General features: G+C 37.8%; 1 protein-coding gene across 7 annotated transcripts in view; it reads left to right on the forward strand.

The window, feature by feature from the left end:
• Positions 1-14,697, forward strand: part of PLPPR5 (phospholipid phosphatase related 5) — a 111,692-nt gene that overhangs the window by 47,416 nt on the left and 49,579 nt on the right. For all 7 annotated transcript variants that reach the window (XM_068952340.1, XM_068952344.1, XM_068952342.1 and 4 more), the window contains one exon: positions 980-1,054. In XM_068952340.1, the coding sequence (XP_068808441.1) occupies positions 986-1,054 (69 nt within the window). In that variant the 5' untranslated portion in view covers positions 980-985. The remainder of the gene's footprint in view (positions 1-979; positions 1,055-14,697) is intronic.

Below are 14,697 nucleotides of genomic sequence, written 5' to 3' on the forward strand. Positions count from 1 at the left end.
AGAGGAGGCAGACTTTTCTTCTGCTCACATGAGCATAAACCTGGAACCACACCACTGATGACCAAAATATACACCTGGATTAACATGCCTATAGCTGAAAGCCTATTCTGCCCAGCATTCGGAAGCACTTTTCCAATTCTTGAGGATGCTTACTGCCCTGGAGCATTTAGCTGATTTACTATTGCAATCATGGACTGATTCGTAGGGTCATCACCTTGGTGATGAATTGGTTATTCCTGGTCTCTTTCTGTGGCAGAAATTAGTAGTCTAGGGTTTACTTCTAGGGGATTACTGCTTTTTTTGATTTTTTAACGACAGATCTTAATTTTCTGACAAGGTGCTAGGTCCTTTGCAGTTGTGGTGTTAAGAATAAATATTTTGTGGCTACTTCAGTATAAGATATTACTGTACTGTGATTGCAAGAGACTCAACCTCACAGCTTGGTAGTTCCTTCCAGTCTCGTGTACCCATGCTTCTGTAGAAGATACTAACACCTGGTAGATTCAGTTTTTATTTCTGCAAAACTTTTGTGCCTTCAGCTAATGCCTCTTCAACAAAGCCCTTAAGTATAAACTTTAAGTACGTGCTTACGTTTCTTTGAAGTCAATTGAATTAGAGTAGCTCTGCTGAGACGAGATAAAGGATTTGTTTTGAATCCAAACAGGTCAAAATATGCAGGGATATTATTACAACAATTTTAAGTGCAAATCTTTGTATAGGTACTGTTATTTGGAACAACAATGACTGGAATCAATTTAACAAAATAGTGAGATATAAATTAATTTACAACTCTTTTATTCTGGAATAAAGGAGCACACATACTCTTCCTGGTCCTATTCCCAATTGTAATCCTCACCTTTTCTTATTTTGGTACAAATCTGTGTTTTAATCAAGCCTTTTATAGTCTGCTGTGGGCACGTTATTCTCAACAATACCAGCTCCTTACAGATGGACGTAATGTACTTTCTTTTCTTCACAGGTGAACATGATTTCAAGCAGCAGGCATCGGTCTCAGAGAGGCTACTTGACGTTGTTATGTTTCATATTACTTGAGGTAAGAAAACACTGTAGATGCATTGCTAAGTTACTCAGCGTATTTTTTAAGAAAATGCTCTCAACAGCAACAGATTTATATTTACCAACGTATTTGTATTTATCCCAATATGGAGTATTATCTGCTACATGGCAATCACTTTTTGTGGCTGTGAATAAAATGTCAGTCCTCATAACTGTAATTTTTTGTTTCAGTTTCTGCATGAGATGGAGTGGAGGGGGGTATTTAAGCCTGAACTTTCATTTTAAGTAGCTTTAATGTTCTGAAGTGCCAGAATCGAGGAGTGAAATACCTCTGAGCTGGACCCATATAGATATTGGTGGTGAATTCTTGCTAATGGCACTGCATAAGTCTAGAATTCTTTTTATTCATGAGTCTTAAAGCACTCTACAGTTGAGGGTATCATCCTTCTCATTTTAAAGGTCTAGAACAGTGGAGCAGAAAGTTTCTTTAATCGTTCAAGGTGAGTCAGTGTCAGGAACAGAAAACATTTTGAGATAGTGGATATTGAGTAACTTTAGCTCCATCTAAGTAGATTGTTTTGCTTTTGGTTTACTTCTGAGACTAGTCCGACTATAATTACTGAGGACTAAAAAGAGTTCCTTTTCTTTGCTCGGATGTTTGTAGATCACCTTCATAACAGAAATGACACCAGTTCAGTCTGCCCTGCAGTGGAACTGTGGCTGCCGTACAGGGTAGATCTATTCAGCTGTATTTGTGCGGGCTTTAGAGTGGGTGGCTTCAGCCCCATCATGAACTCAGCAGAACTAGCCACCTGAGAGAGGTTTAGAGTGCCTGGCAGCCTGTCTGTAGCCCCACTATGAAGTTGAACTAACTATGTTAAAGCTAGCTTAGCCAGGCTTAGATCCAGAAGTGTTAGGGATGAGGATGCAGCACAGCCATAAACGTGTGTGTGGCTGAGAGTATGCTTATTGTGCCTGGGTACGTCAGGGAGGCAATTATAGCCCCTTAGTCCCTGTGGTAAATCTTGTGCCAGTTTTTAGATTTAAGTGCATTACATTGCTGTCACAGCAATATGTTTATGTGTACATAAAACATATTATTATATAACAATACATTTCTTGTAGAACATTAGATTCTGCGGAGTGCAGTTCAAAGTGGAGCATCTTCAGATAAACACTACTTAAGCTGTGGGAGAATGAGGGATTTGCATTCAGTTTCCTGCTCAGCCACAGACTTCCTGTGCTGTGCTGAATACACCTAGGGAAAGAATTAGGCATTGTAATGCCTGGATTTTAGCTACCCTGTTTGGTTGCATCTAAATTGGGTCCTGGGATCTCAGTGGTGCTTAACACTGGACCTTAGAAGTAAAAGTTGAGGAACACTAAGATTCTTTTGTGGATCTAGCTCCTAAAGTCTCTGTATCTTGGTTCCTATCTCCTTACTCACAGTAGCATTGAGAAGTGAGTGCTCTGGTTGCTGTTGGACGCTCAGATCTTTACGTGATACATCTAGGGACATCTGAAAAATAGAGAGAGGATGATATCATAAATTGGGAGAGAACGTAGCAACATGCCAAGAGAAAGTTGGCCATGGTGTAAACACTAGGACTTAAGTGACCCTTCCTCAACAAGTTTTCTTCTTCCATGGATTCTTTCTTCTTTGTCTTTTAAATTACTGTGCTCTTATCAGCACATTTTATAAGTTGCTTCCATGTGGACAGAAAATTGCTTCATTATCTGGTATTATTTCTGTCACATCGTTTCAACTGGTTTTGTAACTTGGCAATTTATGTTCACTCTTTTCAAGTAATGTTTATGATCTGCTGTGACACAAATCACTGCAGATCCACTGGCTTTTCTTGCTTGTTTTATGTCATCCTGAGACAACATCAAGATGCATGTTCTCCGTAACGTCAAATTTAATGGCATTTGGGGATCCAAAAATCTCACGATGCCCTGATATTATTATATAGGTTTATGTCATGGAATTTACTAGGGAGACAGTACGTGAGGTGGTGGTGGTGGTGGTGGCTGTCAGTTCATGGTGACTGTCTGTCTGTGGACACCTGATGTCTCTGCAAAATTTGTATAACTGGGCTATCAGCCAGAGAGACAGTTTATCTGCAAAGGCCCAGTAGTAACAAACTAGCTGTATGCAGCTTCACCAGCCTGTATTTCAAGAGTTTGTTTTGTGTGGAACACAGTTAGGAAAAATCCCCTTTCCTGGAAAAAGTTGTCAGCCTTTATTTACAGCATCTGAGCAGACATAAATGTGATACAGGGTACGGCACAGGACTGTACACAAGGAAGGCCTAGCTTGCTTCTCAGAGAAGTGTGTCAGAAATCCTGTTGCATTTCATACCGGTGATGTCCTGGGAGCACTTCCTCCTGAGTTCAGCAGCAGCTGGGATGCAGAGGATTAAAGCTCAGTTGGAGCCAGCCAGGCACTCCCTGCTGGGAGGTGAGCTGGTGCAGCAGAGCTGCATCTGAAACTGTATAAAGGTCTGTACCTCAGCCCTCGAAGGAAAAGTTAGGGTGCTGGCTGGAACTTAACAGCAGGGAATAGCTGCCTACAGGTTAGTCAGGTTCTATTTCACTCTTTTCAGAAAAATATGACTTTTTCATGAGTAGCCTGCAGGTTAGGAGCAAAAGAAAAGGAGGAGATCAGAGTAGGGGAATGCTAAGAGTAGTTACTGTCTTCCAACAAGGCAGAACAGGGTTTTTCTTTGCACTCCTTACAGCTTACCTCCAAGCATAGGCTCAACTTTGCTTTGCAATGATGTTACAACAGGAGATGATTTGGTTACTAATGTAGTTTCTATTCTCTTGGCCTTTCTAGCCACACCTACCTTATTTAGTAGAATTTTTTTCTAACTTAGAGAAATTATCAAAATAGATGTGTAGAAACTCTTAGCGATGAAAAGATCAAGGTCTCTATAGACTTCTTTCTGCAAGTGGTATTTACTGCACACTTTTCACAATGTCTGCTTTTCTTGACAGAACTATTGTAAACTGCTGCTGTTAACCTTTCAAAAAACCTCTAAACTCTTCAATTTGCAAGTACTAGAAAAGATGCACCTGGTTATCCCATCGTCTGTTCTAGATACTTTCATTAGTCTGGTTCAGAGAGATGAACCCTCTTTTTATCTGTAGGTCCTGGTGAATGGAAGTAGGAGCCCATATCCAGCTGCCTAAGATGGAGGAAATAATATAAATCTAATAGGACTTGGAAAGCTCAAAAACTGAATCTATGTGGCAGAACTTGAGCTCTGCAAACATGTGCTATTTCCTATTCCTGTCAAGAGCTTCTTCTGGTTCAAAATGTCATTTGTGCGGTTTCTTCTGTATTTTGTTTTCTGCATCAGACATTGAGTTCCTATGGAATGTTGCTGTACTTGATTATTTTGAAATTAGACAGTGTGAAATCTAGAAGATGGATACTGTCATCCAAAAAGATGATAGCAAAAACCAATATAAGGGATTTCCCTATTTATTAAAGCTAAACCTCTAGATCAAGATTGCTCAGCATGCTAGGAAAAAAAAATGCGGCCAAGCTTTTTTAATAGTTATTTCCTGTGTTAAGCTGAGCCTAGCTGAGTAAAATTTTGTTCTCCTTCTAGTAACTTTTCTATTAAAGCAGCTAATGTAAGAGTCAGATTTTTGAGACTAATGTCGTCAAAGCCATGTGATATCAAAAGCTTGTTTCTTCTGCAATACATGCAGATATTATGACAGACCATAAATTTGGATTCCAAAGGCTACTTATCATCTAAGAGCTGAGGTTCAAATTTCTTTTGACCTAAGTTTTCCCTACACTATCTATTCTTACCCTAAAGCCTAATTTATTTCTGCCTTCTCTGAGAAATTTTAACTCAGTTTTTGTTTAGTAAAGTATCTTGTTCTAACATGCACACTGAAAACAGCTGTCCAGGTTGTGAGGCAACCTTAACTCTCTCTTTAATGGAGATACTTTAGACATGCCAGTTAGCTGTTGAAAGTGCCTGCTGGACTCCACCTTGTAACTACCATAATCTAACTGTACTAATCCTGTAATTACTTAATATCAACAACTGCAAGCTTATGCTACCCTTGCAAACTTCGGAATTTTAGGTTTACTTATTCTCCCACTAAAAGTATTAAGTGGTACTATTAAAGCAAGCTATTTTGTCTGTTTTCTGTTTTTCTTTTTTTTTATTCAGGCATATAGGTATATTCATTGGAATTTTTAGAGAAGCTATATTTCTTTCATCCCATATTCACTTTTAAAAATTACTAAACTAACCCTTTGGAATGCAGGAATTAGAATTTTACTAACTGAGCAGATCCTTTAATGTAAGTACCTGTGAGAATATTGACTTCTCTATTTCAGACAGAGTTACATTCACTACCTCCCTCTCTAAATTTCATTTTAAAATTACCCTAATGTGCAAGGGACTTCTGACTTCTTAGACTGGAGCCTGAACTCTTCTTAGTTATGCTGATAAGCTTTAACCTTTTTCAGTTTTTGTTATTGGGGATGTGTTTTGTAGCTATATAGCAATGGCTTCTTTTAATGCTTCTCAGGAGATCCTGGCTGACACTTGTCGATACCTTGGTTATGTACTCTGTAGAGCTCTTTATGCAATTTATTTTCCCTTGTACTCTGAGTTTTTCTCATAACTGAGCATCAAGATGATTCAGATGACTTACAGCTGATTCAACAGCAGGAGGTCAATCTTAGCTTCTCCCTTACACTTTGGGTTCTCAGAAATTATTTTCTGCCTAAGAAGGGCATTATTTATAAATTCTCCTTTGTATAATTTTCACAGCCTACAATTTTCTTCTCCCCCTTTTTCTGCTTTCAGTACCTAAGTAGCTTGTTGATGGTTCTAAAAACTGGCCAGTAAGGAATTTAACAGAGAATGCAGAAACCAGTTGCAAGTGAATGAATCAACTGCAGTTTTATGAAATTATGGTAATACTGGAATGCCAACAAGGAAGTGAGCAAAAAATATTTCACACCATAAGAAATCTCCTATCAAAAACAGCCTTCAAAATCACCAATTGTCAAACAATTTATATTTTTCTTTGTAACTTCTAAAATACACTTTTTAAATCTAGAAATGAAATATATTAGAGAGTCAATGTGCTTTTTTTGCAAATGGACCCTTAAACTATTCAGTTGAGGTAAACGCTAAATATGCGTACTGGAGTCTGCTCTCAGGTGAATGGCGGTATAGTGTGCTTTACCGGATATATGCTTTTAACAAGTATATTTGTCAGTGTTCATTTTTTTGTATATTGATTGCCATTCCAAGGCTTGTAATACCCTTTAGGTATTGAGTAAGATGCCTGATAACTTTTTTCTTCGATGCAAAATAAAACAACACATGAAAGGGGAAGTGCAATATTAAAATGGTATACAGATCTGTTTCTAATAGTACTGTTATGTAGTGTGGATCTCTTCTCCGTGACTTAGCTCTTATGTTCTGCATAGCCACTTGAAATAAGGTATTACAGCCTGCAAAATAGAATTGCGTGTGAGATGTACATCCTGGAAGGAATTACAGAAAGTACAAAGATTGTGATAGTAGTTCTACCCATTAATAATAATAACAAAAAAATATTCAGCAGGTTTTTTGATGGTGTTGTAAGGAAAAGAAAACTATTTTATAGCACTGCAGGGCTTTAAATAGCATACACCAGTGCAGAATATCGGGACAGAATCAAGTATGCAGAGTATTTGTTGCAATTGAGATTATGCAGAGACTTTATGGGAAGAATAAAATTGTAGGTGAAAACTCCACTTAGAAAGTATCCCCCAGGCTTTTAGTGACTTTGGCTGTCCTTGGCTTGCTCTCTGGTTGGAAAGCTATTCCTTCCATTACAGGTAGCTCTTTTACTCATTTTGATTTAGAGAAAATATGTTTTTGATCCTTGTGTGGATTTCTTGGAGCATCTGAATTGTAGGAAGTGATTGTTTTTTCAAGTCTGACATCCCATTAACTACTCCTGGCTTATGAGTTCGGATGTAGATGCAATCCCAACAGGTGATACAGAGAAGCAGCTTTTGGGGCAGTGCATGAGTTTCGAAGAACAAAGTGAATTGCTCAGACAGTCTTTCTCATTAAATTTTTCCAGACTGTTGTAGAGATCCATTACAGAACAGGTGTCATGATTGTCCCCTAGCCCACACCCAAAAAAGAAAAAAAAAATTGATCCTTTTAAAATTTTACTGAATTTGATATATGGATAATTTGACAAAGCGCGCCCAGGGAAATACATCCCTGGAATCTGCGTGTTGCCCTCCCAGTCCAAATAGATCCTTTTTTTTCTTTATGAAAATGGAAAAGTTTGTCTGCTCTGAACCTGAGTCTTGTATATGTTAGTGCCAAATATTGATCAATCTATATTGTTTGCTGCATTGTTCATTTAATCTGCTTTTGAACAGGAAAACCTTAATTGAAAAACATTCTTTCACAATCCTTTTCTGTTACTAATCTTTAAAATTCGTTTCAGTAACATTTTACAATGAAAAATATATGTGCAGTAATACATATTTGGTCCGTCATTGTTAAACGAGAATGATCCACTGTTAGAAATAATCCACAGGGAGGCTCTGGCTGTCTATGTGGTATTTTAATTTCAAGAACAGCAACGCATTTTATTTGACAATATCCTGAAAAATTAAACTTCCAAGCACATCTAACAGGATGAGAAACATTCAGGGAGAGGGGGATTTCAGCACTAATCATTCACTGAGAGCAGCGCAACTGTGAGAGAAAGAACTGATGCTGATGAAAAGCACTAATTGTGCTAATTAAACTTTTTAATGTCTTCTACTGACAAGGCTTACATTGGAAGGGTGCTCCTTTTTTGAAATGGATAAAGCATAGTAATTCAATAACTGTTCTTTATTTTGTAATGTAATCTTCCCAAGCAATTTCTCAGCTTGGCTCTCATAAACCGGTAACATCATAGGAAGCAATTTCACTGCTACAGATAACTGTTTAAGTTGTTAAGGACTTGCATAACAGAGAATCGGATGCAAATAACTGTCTGGCATGGAAGAGCTGTGTCAGTCACCCCAGGCAATGTAGAAATGAGCTGGCTGTCCTTTGTTTGTCTTCACCTGCTGGTAAAGAAAGGAACTGAACTGGTCAAAAGCATGGAACAGGTACTATTTCTCCTCCTCCTCCTCTTAATGCCTTTTTTACTTATAAGAAATATATCAAAGCACAATAAACCAGTAAATGGTAATGAATATTTCTCCTTCCAAGGTTTTTTCTGCCTTTAGAGGAAGAGCATACGACAAAAGCTCCTCTGCATCTCTATTTTCATTACTCTTGTTTCTGGAGCTACTAGTTGCAAAGTTATTGTAAGATAGTTAAGATATTAAGTAGGGAGTGCATGAATACAACCTGTATGGATGATACGCATTTGTTAGGAATACCATGTACAGTGTATTATGTATGACTTAGCTTATTATTGACTTTGGCTGTGTAACTCATGTCAAGGTCAGCTGGGACAAATCTGAGATTGTCCTCATTTTTGTGGATTTTTTTGTTTGTTTGGGTTTTTTTGCTAACTGAAATTTCCTAATGCTCTTAATGGAATTAAATGCTAGACATTAGCATGCCTAATAAGCTAAATAGTTTGCTCAAATCCAATTTGCATACTGTCCTAGTTACTATAGAAGCAGTATGCAGCATGTAGGATATTGGCATTGCTTTATGAAGAAAAGGTTAATGCCATAAAATTATGTGTCCTAAGATGGTTATATCTTTTTAGCAACTGCCCACTTCATTTCCCAAAGGCTAAGTTTTGTGCAGGCTTAGCGGGAATCTGATTTTGTAGCCCTTATGTTCTGTATTCTGATCTCTTACTGATTTTAATTTCTCTAAAATAACAGAATTCTTGTGGGGGGAGGGGGTGAAAGACCAAGCACTAATAATATTTTAATGTGTCTCTGTAACTGAGATAGCTGTACTTCATATTTACAGCTCTCCTACACAGCATTTAGTTCAAAGTGAAGGAACCTTAGATACTTCTAAGAACAGCAATAGTTTCTGGCAAGGTGGGGTGTGCAAAAGCTGCATGATGCTTTAAGGCCGTCAGAGCAAAGTCAGTAGGTGGCCTTAAAAGAAAAGAGATACTGATCTTAGTTCTGGCAGACAGCAATTAATCCTCTCCAGAACGGAATTCTGAAGACATTTGTATTCCTGGATTCTGTCCAAACAATAGGGCCTCTTTTTCTCTCTGCCACCTGCTAGGCCTAGAATATCTCTTAAATGGAAAGCCAGACTTTGCGTACTCGAGCTCTCCCTTCTTCCATTCCCTGCTGTCATGCCAGTGTGCTATTACCTGCATGAGCTCTTCAGCTGCTACCTTTTAATCCTTTTGTTCTAGGAGGAGCCTACAGAATTCCCCACTTACTGCATTTTCCCACAAGAAACCTGTAATTTGAACTTCTGATGTTTTTGCCTACTTTCTAAATCTACTTTTGGACAAATCTCTCTCCCTACTTCTCCTGGTTTAATGCTTTTTCCTGAATGATCTCTTACCACTTCTCACTTTATTTTAGTACAGTCTGTCTGGAGTTAAGCTGATTAGCTAGATGAAGAAGGCATCTAGTGAGGATTTCCAAAAGAGAGAGACCACAGCAGAGTCGACTACTAACCAAACATGCATATATTTTATTACATAATAATTTGACGAGATGTCCTATTATATCAGTGATACTCATATTCGACTATAATAAATTCCTTGCCCTTTAGCCTAACAATTTATTGAACAGAGTATTTTTAAATGAAAATCAATCTCAAGCAAGTTAATTTAGCTAACAGCTTGAAAGCTTTGGATATTAATAATTCATGATACCAATTGATAACAAGTTACCCCAAAGTATTTTCAAAAGCTTGTTTATTTATCATTCTATTATTACCCTGGCTCTTTGACTCTCCACCTACTCCTTGCAGTTCAGGTTTGCATCTTGGACCAGCAAAGTCTGTTCTTCTATCTTTCAGAAGTGACTTTTCTGCTCTTGAGAAGTTATTTTCTTCCATGCTGCCCTCCTGGGCTTCCTGCTAATGCATGACTGTGCTTTTTGCCTGAAAGGTGATTATGGTGAGAAATGATGATTAAGACAAACGGATAGGCTCTTGGACTTTTCTTTAAGACCAATCCTGTAATTGACTTTGTATAGCAGCTCACTGGAGTGTGTGTGTGTGTATATGGAGGGGTTGTGTTTCTGTGTGCATATAGATAAGCATAGGACTGTCCCTTTATAAAGGGGAAAACTAAGCAATGTCTTTATTGCTACCTGTGTAGATAAGCAGATGGGCAGTTTCACTTTCTACCAATTCACTGATTTTGAGGAAAAATGGCTTTCTGATATGAGTTACAATAATTAAGTGAATTATAATAATTGTGGTGAGTCACTGTTAGAGTGGATTACAGTCATTAAGGATAAAGGCTATGGGTCACAGTAAGTCAGGACTAATTCACAAAATAGTAGAAATATCTAGGTTTGAAGGGACTCCTGGAGGTCATGAAATCCACCTACCTGCTCAGAGCAGGGCTAACTTTGATTTTAGCAGGTTGCTCAGAGCCTCGTCCAGTCAAGTTTTGAATATCTCCAAGGACAGAGATAGCATGATAGGAGGAAAGTGTCTGGATAATGATGGCTGGAAGTGGATGCTTCCTGCAAAAAAATGTTCTGTAGGAATCCAGTAATTCAGAGAAACGCATTTACTACCTTCAGTGTGAGCAGGCCTAATGTCTCAAACAAAGGTTGTCTTTTTAGTCCTTTTCTGGGCTTAGCATCATAAACCACAAACAATATTTTAGAGGTGGCATTCTAAGAAAGGTGAGCTTCTCAAATTGCAGAGGCTCCTGTCCTGCAATAAGAACGAACAATCTGGGTTTGTGAAGCAAACTAGCGTAGGGGATTCGTGAGGTGCGCCTTCCCTGGCCTGTTGATAGTGTCATGCACAGCATTAGCGCATGGTTGTAGAAATGCTTTGTGTCTTTGTAGCTGGCTGCTTTTTGCCATAAGACTGCCATTAGACTTCAGCTTTTCCTCTTCCTTGAGTCTTATGTTTTAGCTGAATGCTCATTCATTCAAGCTACAAAGCTCATTCAACAAGCTACAAAAGAAAGGGCATTTTTCTGAGCAAACATGTGTGTGACAACATGAATATAATGAAGTAGTCTTGATGTTGAACAAAAACATGCCATATCAGTGTTTCTTCTGGCTCTGTGGATGGTGCATCCTGAGGGCTAAACCAGGGTACAGAACAGCTGCGTTCTGGCTAATGAGTATTATGAATTAGATATCATCAATTTTTAACAATTGAAAATTTCAAAGTAATCTAAAGAAAATCATTAGCTCTATTTCTAGCTTTATTGAACGATTACATGGTAACAATGAATGCTCTCTGCAATTCTGCAATTCTGTTCTACTGTTCTGAACTAGTAAATTCGGGGTTGGGAGAGATGCTTGGGTTTGGGGGGGATGGGGGGGGGCCTCCATTGAAACACTGGCTAAAGATATCCTGAACTTGCTCTTTCTGTGCTTCTCCTATCTCAATTTTATGAAGTAAATGGATAATATCCAACCCGGGAATGAGATTTCAGGTGTACTATTAATGAGAAATGTCTGGTATAATTTGTAAGAACATAAGGAGTTCTACCACACAACTGTCTTTGAACTTATCCAGCAGAAGCTGTTACAAAGAATGTGTTGGACTCCTGCCAGAATGAGCTGCATACATTTAATGATAACCAGAGCTGGAAGTATGCAGTGATTATAGTGCATAATTTATGATACTAGCCTATTTGTCTTTTCCTTTTGAGAGAAAGCTAGTAAGTGGGTTAATTTAATCTTACACATAGACTTATATTTGAAAGTGTCTTTGGAGTCTTGTGTAACTTACTTGTTCATGATAAAATTATTAAGGGCCAAGCTCTGTTACGGAGAGAGATAACTAAACAATTTTTTAGCTTGCATTTTGCCTAAACTGATGAATCTTCAGTCTCAGAAGGCAGATCTCATGGTTCCTCACAGACTCCCATGCCAACATGGCAGTCTAACTTCTTTTAGACCGTTCTAGATGGTTTTACCTTTCCCCTCCTCAGTATCTCAGAATATATCATTCCCCAGTCATGGAATTAGCAAAAGATGAGGATGGCAAGTGTGCAGAGCTAAAAATAATTGCATTTCTGTTTAAGTTTGGAATTTTAAAAGTCCAAAGGGTTGATTCAGAGGATGGCTTCCATGCAAGTTGTGCTGCAAATGAACAAGGTCTCCTTTAGTCCAAACAAGTTTACCTTCATCTCTCTAGTAACTGCATGGATTGCTCCCAGGTCTTTGAGCAATGTGCTTACAGTGTGTATAAAACCCCTAGGATTTGCTAGTTAAAGAGTTCCTATAGGTGGCTAAGCTGTGGGTGGGAGCATAAATATCCACAGGCTGGATGGGCTGAGCATTTTTTTGCTTCATACCCCCATGTGTGTTTTCAGATTGACGAAGTTTCATATTGTCAACATATAACTTTGATGAGCAGGCAAATACATCTAATTTGAGGGCATCCCAGTAATGGCTACACAAAGTATTTAGATGGTAAGTTGTATTAATTAGTCTCACTATTTACAGTGAAAAATCTACAGAAGAGAAGGCAAATTACAACACAGAAGAACTGCTAGATTCAAATGAGTGAAGTTAGTTCAGCAATATGTAAAGGCACTTTTTAAAATTGGTCTGTAAAACCTTCAGGCATTATACAAATATCTGAACTAATTTTTGATTATGTATAAAATTTAGCTGTACAGATACATACAGTGTACTGCATAGGGCAGGTCAGGATGATTTTTCCACTTGAATACTGCACCATGAATAAGCTAATGCTTATATCAGCTACTGATTCAGTAATCTACTGCTTCAGTATTCCACAGTAATACTGACACCTCTAAGGGTTTTTTTTTTTATTTCATCAAAAGAAATGATAAGATAGGAAAGATGATGTTCTGGGTGCATTAGATGAGGAAGTTTGTTCCTAATTCCTGAGGAACTCATACATTTTTATCAAGCCAATTATGCCAAACGTTGCCAAATTTGCAGTCATTTTGTATTACAGTGCAATTATTGAAAATGTATCTACTAGTGATAATAACTTTATAGCTGTGATAATAATTTTCTAGTTGGTAGGCTTTTTCTTTCTAAGTTTATCTTAGGTCAGATTACATAATTGTTACGTGTGCTTTCAAATATCAGAACTATGTTAGGTATTTTTAATTTTGATAGTATACTGGTAGATATGCTAATACAGGCTTTAGTTCTTAAGATGTACAAGCATTAGATGCATAGTGTCCTTCTGGTGCCCTGAATTTGTTGTTCTAACCCATGAAGAACTTGAATGCAATAATACTTTTCATTTCTTAAATTTGAAGATAGCAAGCAGTTTTATGAAGATTAATTATCGATGTAAACATTGACTAGGCAACTAATGTGCTGTGACTACTACTCATTATATCAAACTCAATCATTTCATTGTTGCCTTGTCCTCCTCCTCATTTGTTTCATCTCCATCTGCTTGCTCTCTCATATACTTGGACTGCATTGTATGAGGTACCCAAGCTTATTCAGGCAAAAAGTTGTCTTCTATGGACATAGTGTCTAGCTATGCAGGTTTCCCTACATAACACTACAAGACAAATAGAATATTAGTGCCTATGTTGCTACAAATTTGCCTTTTTTCTCCCTGTGTGATTCATGAAAGGTATAATTCCTATTTTACAATATATTTAGTTCAGTGATGAATGAGTAAAAATTAATAGCAAAATTGATCACATCTCACTACAGCCCTTTAAAAGATGGGTGCTAGTCTAAACCAGTCATCAAAGCTTGTTTCATTGTTGTTGAAAAGTGGTTTTATCAGAGCTTGATATGTCTCAGGATGGGGTGAATGACACTTTCAGAGGATGATTCATTCTGCCCTAATGTAGTACAGCTTAGTCGCCTACTGGAGTTGTCTCTCTATCTGAACTACATAATAAGCCGATATGAAAAGCTTAGATTAGGTTCATAACTTGTCTGAATCATACTGCAGGTATTTTGGACAAGACCCCATTTCTGATTCTCTGCTGGGCTCCACCTACTAGAAAATTGTTTTTGCATTGTGGTAGTCCTATAAGCATACATTTTAGCACCAGGCTTTAGAATTTAAATCACTGCTGGATGAAGTATATCTTTGAACAATTAAAAATGTCCCTTTAGTTATCTCTTAACAGTGTCTGTTATTAAATACAGAGGTTACCACTGTATATTGGCAGAGTAAAGCTTTCATCAGAGAATGAGGTATTATACATAGCTAGTTTTTTGTAATTACTAGAAAATAATTTGGTTATCCTGTTCTAGTCCTTGACAGAAACTTACTCACATCAAAGAAACTTCATATAGTTTAACAAAATTTGATGTCACTGATGGTTTGAGCTCCTTAGAGAATGAAGTCCGGGATAACAAGGCTCCTGAAGTTTCACATAGCTGAGCCAACGGGGCTATGTGGTGGGAAGCATGCAGGTTGTCTACCTGAAGTTTACCTGGTGACAGTCAGTTTCAACTCCTCTTGCGCTCCCTTCAAGCAGCTGTAAGGATCAGATATTGTAACTTATATGGGGCACAAGCTCTGTTTGTGGAAAATC

This window comes from Struthio camelus, chromosome 8, assembly GCF_040807025.1.
Source record: "Struthio camelus isolate bStrCam1 chromosome 8, bStrCam1.hap1, whole genome shotgun sequence".
NCBI classification, from domain to species: domain Eukaryota; kingdom Metazoa; phylum Chordata; class Aves; order Struthioniformes; family Struthionidae; genus Struthio; species Struthio camelus.